The sequence below is a fragment of the Choloepus didactylus genome, chromosome 10 (assembly GCF_015220235.1).
Source record: "Choloepus didactylus isolate mChoDid1 chromosome 10, mChoDid1.pri, whole genome shotgun sequence".
Taxonomy (NCBI): domain Eukaryota; kingdom Metazoa; phylum Chordata; class Mammalia; order Pilosa; family Megalonychidae; genus Choloepus; species Choloepus didactylus.
The window spans coordinates 124,427,571-124,448,305 of NC_051316.1; the positions used below are offsets into that span (position 1 = coordinate 124,427,571).

The 20,735-nt window shown below is 43.7% G+C and overlaps 1 protein-coding gene across 3 annotated transcripts in view; it reads right to left on the reverse strand.

The window, feature by feature from the left end:
* The window catches only part of MSANTD3 (Myb/SANT DNA binding domain containing 3), a 67,498-nt gene that overhangs the window by 17,947 nt on the left and 28,816 nt on the right, over window positions 1-20,735 (reverse strand). For all 3 annotated transcript variants that reach the window (XM_037797897.1, XM_037797895.1, XM_037797896.1), the window contains one exon: window positions 2,068-2,518. In XM_037797897.1, the coding sequence (XP_037653825.1) occupies window positions 2,068-2,485 (418 nt within the window). In that variant the 5' untranslated portion in view covers window positions 2,486-2,518. The remainder of the gene's footprint in view (window positions 1-2,067; window positions 2,519-20,735) is intronic.

A 20,735-nucleotide genomic window follows, 5' to 3' on the forward strand; every position in this document is an offset into this window, starting at 1 on the left:
TATAAGGGCTCTGACATGCAGCCCCCACCCACGGTTCTGGTTCCTCTCCCTCCCACCCACCCCTCCACCACCTCTGCTCCCCTCACCGAATGGCCAGCAAGATGGAGAGGAGCTGGCTGGAGCTATGAGCATCTCCAAGGCAAGAACACGGTCAACTAGCAGTGGGGGCCGTTCTCCACAAAAACAGCCAAGAGGAAGGTTAAGCAAGAGAGTTGGTAGTTCCCACAAGAGGTGTCTTGGCTTGGGAGCTCAAGAATCAAATCCCAGACCCAGGATTCCTACCACAGAAGAAGATGCAAGAGGCTCATGACACTGAGCGCCATTTTTACCCAACCGGTTCCCCAGACTCAACCTTGGTCAGATGGTCAACAAGCAAACTTTCTATCATAATTTGGGTTCCTGCGATGATCTGCCTACCGGAACAAAAATGAGCTGGTCAAAAACCCAAGTATTCAATTCACTTGGTAATCATATTTTTCACTCTACATATATAACATTGCTATTCTTGGGTTTAGACAGTTTCTTGCAACTTTTAATTAACGGGAGTTGGTCCCTTGGAGCTCAGTCTTCTCTGGAGACACTAAGAAGCAAATTTCTCATTCTGCAAGCCAAGAAGCAGATTTCCCTGGGCAAGTGCTTGCTAGGTCCTTAGGAGCAGCCCTCTGACCTCCCTAGAAACTTCCTCTGCCTCAAGGTGTGTCTTTTGCAAACTGCAATGACCCTTCATTTAAAACTGTCCATTTCCTGTCTTGAAATAGGCAGGAATTATCTGAAAATTTACTTACATGCATTTCTACCTCTCTCTTGCCTAAAGACATTTCAATAGCCCCTTAATTCCAACCTTTTAAGGCTATGACACACTCTTATTATGTCCTTGATTATATGATGGTCTCTTTCCTAAGAGTTACGTGTGACATAATTTTTCTCTATTCAATTGACGTATATCAAAATTAAAACAATTTTTTTTCCAAAATCCCTTGAGTGCTACAAACCAAGATTGTGGATTCCAATATTACAATGAGTAGAAATACTAGGCTTTAATCTGGGAGAATGCTAAATGGGTGTTTGTTATATTTATCTCTGTACTTTTTTATATTTGAAAGATTTTATTCTTTTTAAATGTGGCCTTCTGAGTAGCTTAATGCAATGTATTGCACATAGCAGGCCCTCTAAAATATTTTTCACAAGAGTAAGACTGGGTGAATGAATATAAATCTTCATCAAACAGAAATTCTATCTAATATATGAGATAGTTTGAGATAAACAACCAAAACACTTCATTAAGAACTATATTAACATAGCTCCTTATTTTTCCTTATTCTTAAGAAATAGTAAAGTCTCTAAGAGAAAAGCACAAGGATATAAGCACAAAGATAGAAACAAGCACTTTTGCTTTTATTTATTATATAGCATGGATGTTCTATATAATTCCAAGATTTTGAATTAGGAAAATCAAGTTTGATACTGAAGTTTGAAGGAAGGATTTTAGCCCTTAAATGAACTAAAAATTAAGAATAATGTTCTCTTGGATTTGTTAAGGGATGGTACCGGGTCCTTCAAGCCAAGACTTTCCCTGGGTAAGCAGACGGGATTTCTCACTAGATGTAGATCTAAAATGATATTGGACCATTTATTATAGATAAAAGGAGGAGCCACGCCTTACGTCTTAGCAGTAGGAAGGACCCCTCTGAATGTTTTGTTAATTCAGTCTAATGAAGGACCTGATGGCTTTCCTCTCCTCAACCACCACCCCGATAAAGAAAGAATCCCGCTTTTTGTTGCAAACTCAGAGGGTATAAGAGCACATACACCACTGGGGGTCTGTACACATCCATCACACTCATCATCGTAACTGTTTCTGTCTCCACTGTTAGAGTGTAGGCTCCACCCGAGCAGGTACCAGGCCTAAATTTATGCCTCTCTGATGCCTGGGATCAAGCCCAATGCCTGATATGTAATGGTTTCTCAATAAATATTTGTTGAACAAAAAAAAAATCAAGGATTTTATAATGAAAATGTCAAGCAGGTACACAGTGAGAACATGCAAACAGGCACCAGGAGCCACACCTTGGGCTGCAGCGTCTGGGTGGTACTCGGGCTCCTCCTCCGGAGGGTTCTGCAGGAAGTAGAGCTGCTCGGGCAGCAGGCTGGCAATCTTCTCCTTTCCCAGGACATGGGTACTCAGAAGCGGACTGACGCTCCGTTTCACTTTCTCTCTCCTCTCATGAGCCATTATTTTTTTGGTCCGAGCCTTGATGTTCTCCCAGCACTTCTTCAGCTGTTTGAAATCCCGCAGGGACACACTTGGCTGGGAGTTGTATTCGTGGGCAAGGGCTTGCCAGGTGCGTTGCTTGAGTGCAATAGTTCGCGCATCACTTTTTTTGCATTCAAGCACATATTTGTACTTTTCTACTAAAGCAAGCAAGATGCTCTTTTCCAACTCTGAGAAGTATTTGGCAGGTTTTATAATTTCGTTGTTTTGCATTTTCCACTATATTCCTACTGGCTGTTAGCTAACCTGCAAAAGGAAGTTTGGAACAATAATCACCAACTCTGGCAATAAAAGTGTCAGCAAATCACTTAAGCCGAATCCCTAACTTGATTCTCTTATTTAGTATTCAGAACTTTCTTTTCCCTTAATATTGAATGATGATATTTTTGGGAAAATAGTGAGAAATTTATCTAGAAATGGGGATTTACTTCAAAGTAGATTTTGAAGCAGGTTCTCTTTTATGGGTCCTGGCCAGACTGTTAATGTCTGATAAATAACAAGAAAGAAGAGAGGAAGAAGAGAGAGCTAGATAGAGAGAGAGAGAGAATTAAGGAAGGACGAAAGGAAGGAATGAGTGATTTCTTTCTTTCGTGTCTCTGTACCATTCCACTCCCTCGCCCCTCCCTCCTCACCTCCCTCCCTCCTCCCCCCTCCCTCCCCCTCCCACCCTCCCAGACCTCCCCCCCGACCTCTCCCCCCTTGATGTAACTTTATGTTGCACTTTGATTCTTAGTTTATTTCTCTGAATGTCAGGGAACTGATTATTTCCCCTATTCATAATGTTAGACAGCTCTCGTACTAAACAGCTTTCTCAAAGTTTTGTCAAGAGAAGCCACTATGTAATCAAAATAACGGAGGACAATATAACAATGCAAACACTATCAAGATTTTGGACTCAACATGAAATCACCCCACAAAGATCTCCCATTTCCATCCCCGTGCCCATGACCTTGGATAAGTTATGCTCCTTTCTGGCCCTCAGTTTCTTCATCTTTAAAATGAGGGGTTGACCTCTTTGGCCCCCAAGGTCTGGGGACCACCCAAAAGCGTACAATTCTATGTCAATTATATAAGTTAGAGGCGAAAGGACCTGTGCTATTAGAGTGCAACACCCTTCTCTGACAAATGGTGGAAACTAAGGGCCAGAAAAGGGGAGCGGCTTGCCCACAATTGCAAACATGGCAACTTGGGATTGTCCTAACAGACTGGTGTCCTCACCATCAGTCCACCACCATCTCTGGGCTCTCACCCTGGGGACTCCAGATTACACAGCCACTATTCCCTTAAGTCATCCTGCCGTCCTCCCCAGTGGCTGAGCCAGCCTCTTACACACACAGGTGCTTACTAAACGCCTTATTCCACTGAATTGTACACAATCCCTGTACGTTGTGTGACGCAGTACTTTTCCCACATCTTTTAACCACAGGAAGCTTCCTATAACATTTATCTCTCACATATATTATGACCAGGGTGTGGTTAAGCAGCATGGTCTGCAGTAACAACGCAAGTGCTGCGTGTTCCCCTTTGGTGGAAAGGACCAATGCACCCCTAGTCCTTTTATTTATGTTCTCCAACCCTCTAATTTTTCAGAATAACAAACAGGCATCAAGACACTGATGACACAGTCAATTTAAAACTGGCAAACCCACCTAAAAAGAATTAGAAACTAACTTGAAGGTAGTCCCATTGGCCAAAACATCAACGACAACAGGGGCTACAACTGACATAAAAACAAACAGACCAGGACAGTCACCTTTGGAGGATGCTAAGGCACCAAATCATTATGCTAAAAGTTAATAAATAAAAGGGAAAAATAGAAAATCATCCTGCTTTTACTGAATTAACTATACTTCAGAGTTATCAAGTAGTTGACAAGGCTAAGTCCTTTATTAGCAAAGAAGTCTAGCTAACACATACAGAAGGAATGGTAGAATTAGTAAATCACTATCTATAACCCCTAATGAAGTAACAGATCTAAGCCACACATCAATGCTCTGCTTAAACATTTGGTGAAAGGTCAGTGGGGAGCTTCGTAACAGGTGGACCTAGCTAACAGCTTCTGACTGTTCTTAACCAGACATGTGCCTCCCATCTGATGCAACAGGAGGTGCACAGCACCACTTATGAAGTATTCTTGTCAAAAAGACATTTAACCCAAATCTAATCAAGTGATAGGGGAGGGAGGAACAAGTTACATGATACCACACGGAAGCAATTAACAACACTGAGAATGTGGGAGAGTCTACGGGACAAATGAACCAGCGTGGGGAGAGGAAGGGGAACCGTTAAAGATTAAAAAACCTAAAAGATTTATCAACCTAATGCAGCATATGGACCATGTTCAGATTCAGATTCAAACAAACCTGCTGTATTTAGACTGTTTTTTTTTTTTAAGATAATTGGATAAATTTAAACATGGACTGAGTTTTAGATGATAGTAAGGAATTATTGCTAATATTTTATGTGATAATTGCATTCTGGTTTATATGTGTGTGTGTGTGTGTGTGTGTACTTAACAGTTAAACCTGTAACTGTTAGAGATACATACCGAAGTATCTATGGACAAAATTGATATACTTTCTGGAATCGACTTAAAATATACCAGCCATAAAAAAAAAAAAGTGTGTGTTTTGGGGAAGCTAAGATAAATGAAACAAGAATGGTCAAATATTGATAAATGTTAATGCTTTACTTTTGTATATGGTTCAAACACTCCACAAGAAAAATTCTAAAGTAAAAGAAATGAGAAAAATAAAATAAAACAAAACTGACAGCTCTCACTCCAACACTGACTTTTCATTCACTTGGAATTCTCTAGCCTACATGAAACTACTAACGTCAATTTGTCCTTATGCTTCATTGTACAAACACTTTAATATTCCAACTTGGTCCAGAGAAAATAACTGACTTAATTAAGATCTGTCTTCCAGTTAATAAGTGACAGAATTTGGAGCAGAATGACTAAGCACCTACTGTGTGCATAAGAACTGGGCGAGGCAATGAAGATAAATAAATGCCACCAGGATCCCATGGTCCAGTGGGGGAGGCAGAGAAACAAGCAATTACAATACCCTGTGATAAGTACTGTGACAGGAGGTGTGCTCAAAAATCAGAAAGGATGCCTCAGCCTAGCCCAGAGAAGAGGCTCAGACTAAGCTTCCTGGGGCAGAGAACCAAAGAAAGGAAAACACAGAGGGGCACAGCATTTTCAAAGTGCTGACTTGAGCAAGCTTGGCTCTACTCTAGGGATGCCAAATACGGCATCCTCTGTACACCCCAAAAGCCCCAGGGCTTTTGTTTCTGAAAAGCCACATGATTAATGAGACTGAGATTAGAAGTCTAATGTCTCCTAACTTAAATAAATAAATAAATAGGGGATTCGGGAAGAAACCGTTGAAAAGGTATTAAATACATTTTCAAACCATAAGAAAGTTCTAGAAGGCATGTGTGCCAGTTTGAATGTATTATGTCCCCCAAATGCCACTATCTTTGATGTAATCTTGTGTGGGCAGACCTATCAGTGTCAATTAACTTGAAATTGTTTGAGTGTTTCCATGGAGATGTGCCCCACCCAACTGTGGGTGATGACTCTGGATAATTTCCATGGAGGTGTTGGCCCGCCCATTGGGTGGGTCTGAATTAAATTACTGGAGCACTATATAAGATCAGATAGAAGGAGTGAGCTTGCTACAGCCGAGAGGGACACTTTGAAGAAAGCACAGGAGCTGCAGATGAGAGACAGTTTGAAAACGGCCGTTGAAAGCAGACTCTTGCTCCGGAGAAGGTGAGAGAGGACAAATATCCCAAGTGCAACTAAGAGTGACATTTTTGAGGAACTGCAGCCTAGAGAGGAACGTCCTGGAAGAAAGCCATTTTGAAACCAGAACTTTGGAACAGACACCAGCCACGTGCCTTCCCAGCTAAGAGAAGGTTTTCCGGACACCACTGGCCATCCTCCAGTGAAGGTACCTGATTGCTGATGTGTCTTAAGACTGTAACTGTGTAACCAAATAAACCCCCTTTTATAAAAGCCAATCCATCTCTGGTGTTTTGCATTCCGGCAGCATTAGCAAACTAGAACAGCATGTGCGTCAAAAACAAAGCAAAACTCTGATACATCCACATTAAAGATCCGCCCAGGTGAGAATCTTTCTCCAAAAATCGTATCCTTCAACAGCTGAGAAAACATGGCTATCATTAAGATTTGCTAAAGTAAATTCTAAGTTTTATGCTATCTATACTTTTTTCAAGTTTTTCAAACAACCAGCTCAGAGGGGCTACCACTGGCCACACTCAGGCCAATTTTAGCATCAAAATGAGTAACAGGAGGAGACTATAACATATTTTTTAAAATCCAGAATTCCACACGGACACTAAAAAGACTTTTTAAGGTAGCAGGGAGATAAGTGAAATCTTTTCTTTACAAAAGAATGCCAACTAACACATGTAGAAGGAATGACAAAAATTGGAAATCAATGTTTTACCACCACAGTGGGAACTGCTTTAGATAAGAATCATCAGTAAATACTATGATAGGTAAAAAATGGCCACAAACTTTTTGCAGTTTCTTCTAGCAGGAGCTGGGGTCTATTTCCCCTCTGCTCAGGCTGGGGCTGTCACTGGGACTGTTTGGACCATTAGAATGTGTGGGAAGAGACACTGTGACTTCAGAGCTGGGCCTCAAGAGACCTTGTAGATTCTACTCTTGCCCTCTTGGAACAGTGCACTTTGCAGGCAAGACTGGACTCATCTCGTTGAGGTTGTAAGATGTGAAGACCCGGGGCACTGCCCCCTCCATTTTGAGAGCAAGTCATGCAGCCGCCTACATGACTGGGACATTAAAAGTCATCGGACCTCCCAGGAGGGTGGGGAAAATGTATTGTAGACAAAGCCTTGACACTTCCCTTCCCTGATCAATGCTAATACCCAAATCTCACGAGACCCTGCTAAACTCTGTTGTCACACCCTATGGACTTAAGTTTTTATAAGCCACCCCCCTTGGCATTCCTCTCTCTCTTTTTCCATGAGGTTCACTTTCCACGGCCGGCTGCAACCATGAGACCATCGTCTCCTGTCAGTGAGTTCCAATTAAGCCCATGTCCACTTCCGTGCCTGGTGTGTTCTTCAGTCTCAGGGCTAAGCTGGGTTGGAACAATTGGCGAACCAGCCAGGAGAACAAAAAAGCCACCAGCTGTAACAGGAATGAGTCCTGGGAAGGGAGAATCAGCAGGGTTCATCCCAGGGTGGCTGCAGTCAGCTGGCTTCTATGTGCAGGACAGTCATCTACGGCAGACTGTCTTGAGAAAGAGAAATCCACAAGTCCACGGGGGTAATCCTGGGGTGGCCTGCTTCCTTGATGTGGGGAGGGGCTGCCTACTTGCGTGATTACACTGCAGTATGGCTAGCTACAGAACTGTCTTGAGAAAAACAGAAACCCACAGGTTAAAAAAAAAAACACAATAAACCTCTGGGCAGCAAGGTTCAAAGCCTTAGTTTTGTAATTACTGTAAACAAACCTGGACATCAAAAAGAAATCACCCCTGGAATTTTCCTAAGGCAGCAGAAGGCTGCCAGAGGGCTGCCTCTGGAAAAGGCAAAGGACTTTCCCAATTGTTCAGGTCAGAGCTTTAAGCGAAATAGATCTAATAACTGGGAATAATTAAAAGAAGAGCATAGAAACTCCGTAAATACCACTGCCCTGATTTAAAACTTTTAAATCTAGTTTCAACAGGCCAAGCCTCTTTCTTTCTGTCTCACCTGTCCCTGCCCCCAAGGCCTTAAGCACCTCAGGCAGCCATGGGGGAGGGGTTGGAAGCAGAAAGATGGGGGAGGTGTCTAAAATTCTTTTTCTTTTTTTACTGAGCCTAGAGATCAAAAATAGTAAGCATTTTTAAAAATGCTGCCAGATAAGCCATGTTTGTTTCCCTAGACCAGAATACTTTTTAGGAATTGATCTACAGAAGGCTATGTTGCAAACCGCTACAGGGAAATTCCACCTCTGGTATAAAGTGATTACATCTTGCTAATGCTTTCTTTAGTATCTCCCTAGGAAAATCAAGCCAGCCTGCATTCGCCTTCTCCTAGGGAGGCCAACAATGGACTTTTTCTGTGCTTCCCAAGGCTATGTACATAGCTCGTCCATCTGCCTTGGTCTGGTGGCAAAAGATATGGCTAAGTGAAAAAGTACCATAAGGTGTAATGTAATGTTTCTCCATGCCACAAACGCCAAAGTAACTAATGGCTTTCTTGGAGTTGTTGGGGTATTGGACACCTTTGTTCCTCACTTAGTGCAAATGTAAAAACCTTTGTACATTTTAATTAGAAAAAGCCATCTCTGGGAATGGAACACCTCCCAAACAGGCTGCCTTTTTTTTTTTTTTAATTCAGTTTTATTGCGATTTATTCACATACCATGCAGTCATACAAAGCGTACATTCAATTGTTCACAGTACCATTATATAGTTGTGCATTCATCACCAAAATTAATTTTTGAACATTTTCATTACCATACACACAAAAATAATAATAAAAATTAAAGTGAAAAAGAACAATTAAAGTAAAAAAGAACACTGGGTGCCTTTTTTTTTTTCCACCCCCATTTTTCTACTCACCCATCCATACACTGGACAAAGGGCAGTATAGTGGTCCTTATGGCTTTCCCAATCACAATGTCACCCCTCATAAGCTACATTGTTACACAATCGTCTTCAAGATTCAAGGGTTCTGGGTTGTAGTTTGATAGTTTCAGGTATCCACCACCAGCTATTCCAATTCATTAGAACCTAAAAAGAGTTGTCTATATTGTGCTTAAGAGTGCCCACCAGAGTGACCTCTCGGCTCCTTTTGGAATCTCTCTGCCACTGAAACTTATTTCATTTCCTTTCACATCCCCCTTTTGGTCAAGAAGACGTTCTCCATCCCACAATGCTGGGTCTAGATTCCTCCCCGGGAGTCATATTTCATATTGCCAGTGAGATTCACTCCCCTGGGGGTCACATCCCACTTAGCGGGGAGGGCAGTGATTTCACCTGCCAAGTTGGCTTAGCTAGAGAGAGAGAGCCAACAGGCTGCCTTTAAAAAGCAGAAGGGGCAATAGCACTGGACGAAGTAGATCCAGACCTGGCTGTGAATTGGATGTAGCAGGCACTGACATTGGCTTTGGGTGCGGTCTGTGGCAAAGGCAACATTCTAAATGAATGCCCCTTGGCTTGTGGTCACAATATGGAAAGGGCAGAACTAAGATAGAGCCCCCTGGAAAAGCAATTGTGTGCTGTGAAAAAGGCCTTATTGCAAGTGGAGGGACTGATGCAAAGACGCCCAGTCACTTTGAAAATGGCCACCCCTATTCAGGGGTAGATAACTGACACGGCTTCTAAGCCATGCTCTGGCAGTGCCCAGCTGAGCACACTAACCAAATGGAAAGCCTACCTGCTACAGCACAGCATTTTCAAAACCAGCCCTCTGAGTGCAAAACTGCGTGAGATTCTCGGACCCGTGTCCTATGTAGAGGATTCAACAGCTAAAGTTGCTGCACTCGAGGTAGCTGTTGAAATGCCCTTGGGACACTGATGGGTCCACTAGTGGGCAGCCTCTCACATGGACAGCTGTGGCAGTGCATCCCAGCACTGACACCACACGGTGGGAGACTGGGGCTATGCAAAAAAGTTGATGGACTAAGTTAAGAGCAGTGCGGATGTTAACAGTGCATGATCCAGAAGATGTGCTAACCATCTGTACCAACAGGTGGGCTGTTGACAAAGGCCTGATGACCTGGATGGCAACCTGGAAGCAAGAACAATGGACAATCATACGTCACCCCCTCTGGGACATCTGGGACGCCTGCCAACAATGAAAGGTAACTGCTGCAGCAACTAGTAGACTTCACTAGAGTGCCCTTTGAGCTCCCTGCGTTGACCATGTAGGCTATCATACCAGTTGGGACACACCGGCCAGTCACAAATCCCAGTAACCTGGTGGCACGTGGACTACATTGGTTTCCTTCTGCCCTTGGAGGGGGTGAGTTAAGCTTTTACTGCCGTACACAGCTACAGGACTTTTGTTAGCTTTCCCAGTGAGGAAGGCTAATCAGTGGGCCATCATCCATTGTTTAGAAAGATTGCGCTCTATATAGTGTACCTACACAAACAGACGGTGATCAGGGGACCCCTTTCACTGGACAAATGACCCAAGCATGGGCTATAAACTATGACGCAATGTGGACTTTCCAGCTACCTTATAACCCCACAGGTGGAGGCCTTATTGAAAGAGCGAATGGCTTGTTAAAAGAACAGCTAAAAGATGATAAAAAGTCCTTGCAGCTGAGGACTAAAAGGCTCTCTCAGGCCTTAACTCGCTTGAATGCAACCCACAGACTGCTGCACCTGCCCCCGCTGAAATGCTAACAGCAGGACCAATGCAAGCATTGAAAATCCAAGTTAAAAAGCCAGTGGCCTTACAGCCTAAGCAAGGAAACAGTAATAACTTGTTGCCTGTGCCTCAGACCATACAAAGTGGGGAAAAGGAGGTCCTTTGGCCTTGGTGCTGGCCTATGCTGCCACGTTGGTTACGAATCCTAAGCCCCTGGGGAAAAGGAGTTACCCAAAGTATTGCAATAAGCCCTCAATTTATTCAGAAAATGCCTGCTAAAATCCTTATCACCAACCCAGAACTTATGCATGACTATGTGGATCCTTCTTATGTCCAGATTAACACTGATGCAACAGTATAAAGAACTCTCAAAATTTGCCAAGGTAAAATATCTGGTATTTAGAACCTCCCCATAAAGTTCTTCTGCCTGGTAGCTTATTATCAACCAATGGATCTCTAGTATGAATTACCCCTTATTGCTCCCCATAAACATCTTTCTTTTTACCCACAGTACCCTAGCGAACACCTTTCTACAGTGAGCTTCAATGATAACTCATGCACATAATCGAATCCAAGGTTGGGTTTGCCATCTTCAGGTGCTGCCAACCTTCCTTGGACTGTGACCCCTGCAAATTGGATGGCGTGAAGCACGATGCTGGCCTGGCAGAATTCAACGCGTCGAAAAATCTGGACTTCTAGTGCTCTGTCATCTCTTATTCTGTTGTTATGGAACGTGGACACAATGTCTGTCCTACGGTCTACATGGTCTACGTGGGGGTGGGCTGTGAGGACCCAGGGCCCCGCCCCCTCCTCCATTTGAAGAGCAAGTCATGCAGCCGCCTACATGACCAGGCCAGATGTTAGAAGTCATCAGACCTCCCAAGGAGGTGGGGAAAAATGGTATTGTAGACAAAGCCTTGACACTCCCCTTCCCTGATCACCGTTAATACCCAAATCTCGCAAGGCCCTGCTGAAACTCCGTTGTCACACCCTATAGACCTAAGTCTTAATAAGCCTGTCCCCTGGTACTTCTCTTTTTCTGCAGGGTTCACTTTCCAAGACCGCAACCACGAGACCATCGCCTCCTGTCAGTGAGTCCCAATCAAACCCATGTCCACTTCCGTGCCTGGTGTGTCCTTCGGTCTTAGGGCTAAGCTGGGTTGGAACGTAAGACTTTGTGGAGACCACAAGAAGGCCCAGGTTTTCCAGTGTCCCTGCCATTCTGAAGCCAAGACCCAGACGTGAAGTGAGGCCCCAGGGACCAACCAGCCAACCCCCAGCCGGGCCCCCTACTGACCGCAGACTCAGCCACCACCACGTACGAGCCAGTCCAACACCAAGTGGGACAGAGATGAACAAGCTCTACCCAATGAACTCAGAGCAGATAAATGGCTGCTGTTTTATGCCATTAAGTTTTGGGTGGTTTGTTATGTAAGAATAGATAGCCGATACATGGTTGGCCTGGAATCTTTTTACAAATTTAAAAAAAAAAAAAATGGCTGAGGACTGTTCTAGATGAAAGGAAATCAAAAAGATAAGAAAACTAAATGCAATAAGTGAAAATTTACTGGATCCTGGGTCAAAAAAACAGCAATAAAGGACATTATTGGAATGCTTGGGGAAACCTGAATTGCATTGTATATTAGGTAATATTACTGTAATAATGTTAAATTTCCTGAGTGTGCTACAGTGGTTATATACAAGAATATCCTGGTTCTTACAGGAGATACATGCTGAAATATTTAGGGGTAAAGTATGAAGGTGCTGGCAAGTCTCAAATAGTTACAGGGGAAATATGAAAGTATGTGTGTGTGTGTGTGTGTGTGTGTGTGTGTGTGTGTGTGTTTACATGTATACAAAGAGGGAGATTTAAGTAAATGTGACAAAATGTTAATAACGGTGAATCTAAGTGAAGGTTATATGGATATTTTTAAACTATTTCTGCATCTTTTCTAAAGGCTTGAAATTTCTCAAAATAAAAAGCTGAGAAAACAAAGTTTTTCAAACTAACCTTTTCTGGTTCTGAATTTAAAGCCTTTTGCATTTGGTAGAGATGTGAATTTTTTTTTTCCTTCAAGATTTTCAGTTAAAAAAAAACAAACTAGAATATCCTGCCCTTTTCCTAAATTAGTATAAAAGGTTCTTTTTTTTTTCCTGAACAGGCCTTCCAGCTAAATAAACAGATGGCGGAAACTAAAAGGATTTCTCTGTATCTCACACAGACCTGTACAAATACTCTGGGAAAAAAAGAACAATAACAATTTGCCAGTGGTCTTTTTTGGAGCCTGAAATAAACCATGAACTGGTTAAAGGATGAGGAAAACTGAAGTATTTATAGGTGAAATGTATCACCATGCCTAGGATTTCCTTTGAAATATTCCAGCAAAAAAAAAAAAAAAAAAGATAGCTGAACCTTGAAGACATCAAGTTGCGTGAAATGTCAGACACAAAAGGACAAATATATGCGAGTGTGATCTTGCATAAATGAAATATGTAGAATATGCAAATTCAGAGACAAAGTAGATTAGAGGTTACCTGGAGATGGGGGTGGTGGGGAATGGGGAGTTAATTGCTTACTGGGTGCAGGTTTTCTGTTTGGGCTGATGAAAAAATCTGGGTAATGGATAGTGGTGATGGTAGTACAACATTGTGAATGTAATTAATATCACTGAATTGTATATTTGAAAATGCTTAAAGTGGGAAACTTTACATTATATATGTTACCATATTTAAAAAAAAAAAAAACACAGAACCCCAAAACACAAAGAATGAACCCTAATGTAAACTATGGACTTTAGTTAATAATACAGTTGTAATAACATTGCTTCATCAATTGAAATAAATGTACCGCGCTAATGCAAAATGTTAATAGGGAAAACTGTTTCTATGGTGGGGGGGGTATATGGGCACTCTGTACTTTCTGCATAATTTTTCTGTAAACCTACAAATGCTCTAAAAAAATAAAGTCTATTAAAAAGAAAAAAAAAATAAAGCTAGGCAAGGGGTGGAGGTGAGGAATGATGCAAGAATGGCTAAATATTGACATGGTATTGACTTTTGAAGCTGGATGATGTTTGCACAAAAATTCACTATACTATTCTCGCAATCTTCGGGCATGCTTGAAAATTTACATGCTAAGAAGTTAGGGGAGGGAAAAAGGCTGTGGATTTTAACTTTATGGCACACTCATAAAATCATACTGTTCCAAGCCAGGTACCCAAACATGATGACTGGGGAGGGCATTCTAGTTGAGAATGGCTGGGACCTGTTGGATCTGAGGCTGTGGGGACCAGCCAGATTAGCAACTTGAAACTTGAAGGAGTGAGGGCTTTACAGGAGTAAAACAAAACCTGGTCAGAGGTTCCCACCATGCACCACCTCATCACAAAAGCGAAGGTCAAATGAAGCACTCGTGTGGCCAGTGTCACTACATAGCAGGTCCCCAACTACACATTCATGCAGAGCACAGCAGGTGTCAGAGGTGGAGAGATTTAGGCACATGTCAAAGGTATTTGGCCCTCAAGTCCTGGAAACAGCTCAACAGGGGAAATCTGCTGTCAGGGACTTGTTCCTGTATCCCGTAATTGCCGGGCTTGTGCTTCAACTCCCCTCATGTTGTTCTGATGTCCCTATAATGACCTCTAGGCCCCTTCTTCCTCAAAGGTCCACAATTAATTTTTCACCTTCATTAAAACTGCTATTCCCCGAATGTTTAGAAAATAGATGGATAGATCGGATGATAGGTAGATAGATAGATGAAGAGATGATGGATGGATGGGTGGATGGATAGATCAGACAGATAGATAACAAATGATAGAATAATACAGCAAATGTAAAAAAATATTCAAAGTTGGTGGAGCTGGATATATGGGTGGGGGGTAAGTAGGAGTTCTCCGTATGGATTTTGTATTATTTTTCTAATTGCCCTGTAAATTTGAAATTATTTCAAACTGAAAAGTTTTTTTAAAGTATTATCATCTGTAGATGAGAGTCAAAGAACATCAAAGATGACAACAAGGTGAATCAAGCAAAGAAATGTGATTACACCAGAAAAACCAATACTTTTAAAGACCATCTGTTGTTTTAGGGTAGACCTTATAAGTAGAAATAAAATACTGATTTCAGACTAAAAAAAAAAAACCAAATACACAGAACTCCTATTCCCTGTAAATCTGTGTTCCCCAACCTAAAATTAACCCATGCCCTTTATAGTACCATCTCTTCTGTATTATCTCTATCTCTGAGATCTATGTCCAACTTTACTTTCTGTAGTATTATGAAACCAACACATACTGTGAATGTTCTTAAACTACACAGCCGCCAAAGTAGACTCCGATCTGATCCTCACCCCCAACTCCTCTGCCCCAGGAGATGCCAATATGCCAACCTTCCCCTTGAGGGGAACAGACTAATCCAAATTGAAGGACATTCTGAAAAACAGCAGGCCTGGGCTCTTTTTAAGAACCACTGCTATAAGGACCGAGAAATCTGATTCACAAATGGAAAATGGGTTCTTCCCCATACTGTCCTACTATATGTAATACAATTATACACACACACACCCATTTCTTTCTAAATAAATCTTTTTTCTATCTTTGATTATTACTTCAAGATAAATTCCTAGAAGAGAAACGGTTGCTGCAAAAGGTGAAAACTCTTAAGATTTTTGTTACACTACATACTTTCCCTCCAGAAGGATGCACCCACTTACACCCTCACTAACAACACATGAGCACATCTGTTTACCCACTTTATTTACTTTTGCTGTTAACATTTTATTCTATGCCACTTGTGGAAGTGAAAAATGTCAATTAGTTGTCTAATGATACATGAATTCCAGCTTTTAGCCAAACAGGCCACACTCTGACTGAACAAAGCCCCTGGAATTGAAATTACATGGAATTTATTCCAAGCAATAAAGTTAATTCTTCCTCCCAATGTGTGCAGTCCCACTAGCTGCCACCAGGTGGTGGTAGACTCGCCGGGCGTGTAAACATCAGGAAGAGGCTCTTGCCCTAAAGTGTAGCCAATTGAGTCTCAGAGTAATAATGAAAATGATAACAATAGCAAATAACTTTTATTGGGCCCTTACTGTGGGTCAGGCACTCTATCATTTAATCCTCCCAAACATAGCCCAAGGGCATCATTTGTTACACTTCAATATTTTCTGTTAAAAAAAAAACCACTTTATTAAAATACTAGAAGAAATTATACAACTGCTCTCAACAGCAAATGCTCAGAATTACCAATACCTGGGGACCATTAATAAGCTATAACTAAGCTGTTACTTAATCACTAGCTAAGTAAATCCAGAGTTACTAATTTATTTTGCTTCGTTTCCTAGTACAGCAGGCCTCCCTGGGCCATAGGCCACGTCCTGCAGGACCCCAGGGATTCGGTTCTGAGACAAAGGATGCCAAAGGTGCCCTATGGACTGTTCATCCCCACTAACCAATTACTATTCCCAGTTCCCAGACAAGAAAAGTGAGGCTGGGTAACTTGGTCATGGTCATGCAAATGGTAAGTGCCAGGTCTCCTCCAATGCCCACCAGCAGCCAAGCTCCTTCCTGTTCTGCTTGGCTCTCCTCCTTCAGAGTCCTCCAGCTCCTGACTCAAACTACGTGTAAATTAGCAAGTTAACTGTCAGTCGTTCAGTGAGCTAGGCAAGGCCATCGGAGCTGTGCCTGCACCTGCCCATGGCCACTTCCCCGGCCCACCACCTCCCTCCCAGCCTCAAATCTAGGGCCCCGCAGCCCCCCAAGGTGTACCTCCCCTACCCAGAGCAGAGTTCTGAAATAACTTCCACTGCTGACCTGATAACAATGTGAGTTTGAAAAGTAACTTGTGGAGATCATTTGGAACTGTAAGATGGTCCAGGCCCCAGGCGAGCACAGGCCTTCTGCTTCAGCATCTGACTGATAGCCCTATAAAAACAAACACTTCCTGAAAGAAGGAATGACTACATTTTGTTACAGGCATAAAACTGTTGACCATTCATAGAACGAAGATGAGACATGACAAAGCAAGCACGACAACAACAGCTGCATTAAAGTAAAAATGATCAGATGAAACAGCGAAATCCAAATGCAACGGAAGGTCCTTTTGGGCTAGACAAAGACCCATACTCAAGGCTAAACAAAAGAGCAAAATCTCCACACCACAAAAAGAACAAAGAGGAAACAATCAGCATAATTCCCAACACACTAAAATCGATTAGCCCACCAGAAGACTGTAATGTGTATGTTTAATATTCACTTTAAAACAAAAACGCATCCAATGACTTTTTACATCCACCCAGGGTCAAAGTGAGACCTAAAGTTGGGGACTGGAGAAACTCAGCCACATTTTACTCCCACTGCCCTTTGTGGAAAGGGTAGGGGGTGGGGGGAAGGGTCTCTGAAGCCAAAGCTCTGAATGGACACCATGAGTTGGGAGGTGGGGCACTGGGACCACAGACAGATGGCAGGACATCAGCGAAGTGACATGAACAGAGACATCAGATGCAGATAAACCTGGGCTCAAATCCTGATTTCAGACCTCGCCTAGCTACGCAACTTTGGGCAGGTCAATCAACCTCCGACGCTTCACCTGCATAATGGGGATAATATCACCTCCACTGCCTTATGCCCTCTGCACGCCAGTCCTGCAACCCGAGTAAAGAAGCAGCACAGACTAGAGCTTCAATCAAGTTTAGTGCTTTCCACCCTTCCCACCCAGACTAAACTGCTTCCAAAAGTAGAATAGCAGACGAGATACAACATATACTCAAATACTTACCGGTTCTTTTATTTCATACACGCACAAGTCAACAAATATGTACCCTGGACTTCTGCCAAGGGCTCAGCACTGTTCAACTCCACGTGGGAGATGCAAAGCCAAGCTGAATTCTGTGGCCTGCAAAGAGAGCTGACGTGCACGAACTGATAACTAAATGAAAGGTCCACTGAAAGGACACCAAATTAATGAAATGCCTTGGACCTTCAGAGGCAGGAGGAGGTTCATTGGAATTCTTCACAAACAAGAGGCCACCTGAGCTAGATCTTGAAGAATGTATAGGATAAGACAAGTAGCGTTGAAGGCGATCATAAAGATAAATAACTGATAAAGTGGGCCTGGACTCTGAGAGGTGGCAATGTTCGCAGACGGGAGGAGATGGTGCAGAAATGATGGGGACCGGCTTGTGTCCAGATCAGGACAGGGGATCAAGAGGAAGCAGAGGCACTGAGGACGCACATGGAGTAACCCATCAGGCCCCAGGGTAAGGGGTGCTGGGCAAGAGCCTGCCCCTGCCTCCAAGGAGATCACAATCGGTTGAAGATATAACACAACGGGCTGGTGACGAGACAGTGTGACAGTGAGCAGTGAGAGCACTGCCCTGGGTGCTAGTCCAGGTAGGGGACCTACAGCAGGAGCTTAATTCCTGTTAGAATCAATTGGAATTAGGGTTAGAACAAGGCAGGGTCTGGATCTGGGAAAGACTAAAAGAACACGTGCAGAGTTGAAGGGAACGAGGCACCTGTTCCCTTATGGTGGCCCGGCAACAAGCTACAGGTGATCAATTTGCTCTAAAGAGAGCAGAGGCTACTTCTGATCCTGATCTGTTGATTCTCTTCCTCCTGACTCAGCACCCCCAAAATAACCTCTTTGAAGCAACATAGATCCAAACACATTAAAACTAAAAAGGGACCTCAGTCCAATCCTCCCACTTTACAGATGAAGAAACTGAGGCTCAGAGCAAAACAGAAGGCTTCTCGGGGCCAGCCAGTGACAGAGGAGGGTGGGAAAGCCAAGCTTCATCACTTTGTTTTCACAGCCCCCTCCCCAACCCTTTTTGAATGACTCCCCTCATCAAGATGCCCTTTTTGCTGGGTAACCTCAAACCTTCCCCACTACCCCACCTGAAACCATTCTGTGGCCTGAGGCCAGCCCCCTTTCTCCCAATCAATCCCTCTCTCTTAATTAGACAGCAAAAGTTTGCGCTGTCTAAAGTCCTGACCATGTCAGCAGTCTACGTTAGCACCACCGTTAAAATGGCTTTTCCGCGAGTCCATTTCCACAGTTCACTGCCCAGTGTGCATGGATGATATTTTCTGACCATGTATGAGGCCAGCGGAGCTACTAGCCAATGAAAGAGACGGCTGCAACAGGAATAACATGATTTCAGCACTTCAGATGACCTTGCTGTTTTGTTTAAAGGCCCATACCCAGGTTTAACTTGGTAAGTTAACTAGTTCATGGGGAACTGGCTCCTCTGTGATCAGCTCTCTGTGCTCCTGTATCCCCAGGCTCTCGATAAATATTTGTGGGATATCTGTTAAAGCCAACCTTCTTGCCACTTGCATTTTTTTTTTTTTACTAGTTATATCTAGATCTTCTACTATCTAAAATTCCTCCTTTTATGAAGGATTGATAGTAACACACGCCGTTTCCTTGCTTGCTCTTGTAAATACTATTCGAGTGCAAAAGGAGATAGAAATGCCAAATTCCAAAAAGCCTCACTACACCTCTGAGGCCGGAGTTAAGGATAATCAGATATTACTCCTCCAGAGAACACCTTCCCGTACCTGCCCGCTCACGTCACACCTGTCCATCCAGGAGGCTCCTCGGTGCCCTTCTCCGCCTCTTCTTTCCTTGTTGAGGACTTTCCAGCCTCAAATCTAGGACTGAACGTGCTTCCTCTAAAGTTCTCTCTCCTTCCCATCCCCCTCGCCCCCACCCCCAGGAGGCCCTGGAACTTAGAAGTGTTTATTTTTACCATCTGTGTGTGAGTGTGACTGTGAGCCCAGCCAGCCTTGTGTTTAAGGCAAGGGCCCCCCACCCCATCCTCCCACCCTCCCCATACCCTCCATGAACCAGATGAGGATTCTTAAAAGTCCTGATGCCTCCCTTCCCCTCCCCCACAGCTCAGCCCTGAACCATGTTCCCCACCTCCCACCACTCACCACCACCACTCCCCTGCCACCCCGCTTCCCTGAAATTCCCTTGGAATCATTATCAGTGTCCTCCACTGAAAGAGCTATTATAATACACAGTGCCTCCATGTGAAGGTGCTGCCCACTCCAGCCGGCTTCTCGTCCACTCCCAACACTTCAGCTACAACCATCAGCTCTCAGGTCTTCTCTGGGCCACAGGTACCATGTATTGGCTTCTTCCTGCAACCCCTGTGCAAACTACTCTGCACTGCAATCCATCCATACCCTCGTGGGCCTCCCCTACGTGACTGTGAGCTCCTGAGCCTTGGAACTACATTTTATTTATATCTTTAGCACACAGTAGATTCTCAGCAAGTGTTTTTTCAAAATAAAGCAGGAGTGTCAGGGAGAATCACTCTCATCAAACACACTTCCAACAGTTTACCAGACACTGCTACCTACCTGTCCGTTACAGGCACTTCAGAAAGCTCTAAGTCTCCAAAGCCAAAATTGAACTAATGACTGCCCCATCCCCAAACCTCCTGACTTCTGCTGACTTCAGCCACACTGACTTGGCTTCCCAAAGCAGAATCTTCACAGTGTTCCTCAACCATACGTAAGCCAGCCATGTTTTACCTCCCAAAGGTGTATCAAGGTCCATCTCCTCTCCCAGCCTCACCACCCCTGTCTCAGGTCAGACCTTAACTTCCAGAGTGGGCTTCCAAACCTCCAGCCACCAAAGAGGCCTTCCACGACACAGTGACGGTGCCACAGCCCTGCGTGAAGACTTCTGACATCTTCCCCACTGTCTCCTGATAAAGTTCTGACTTCTCAGGTGGCACTGAAGGCCTCTGGGGATCTGGTCCCAATCCCAGCATCCCCTCCACCCCACCCACTCCCCGTCCTCTCCATGCCTTTTCCCACCCAGCCAGACCAAACTTACTTTCACTCCCTTGAACCTGCCACGTTCTTGTGCTTCTGCAAGGGTTGGGGGGGGGGCTCCTCTGGCTGGAATCCTTTTCCCCGCGATGCACCCAACACCCATTTTCATCCCTCAAGGTCCAATTCCCATGCAATTTTTGTGACATCCTCCCCAGATAACAGCCCAGGCTGTCATTATTTTTATTTTATTTATACCAGCTTTCTTCTAAAACAGGCTGGAGGTGGCTTACAAATGAGGCACC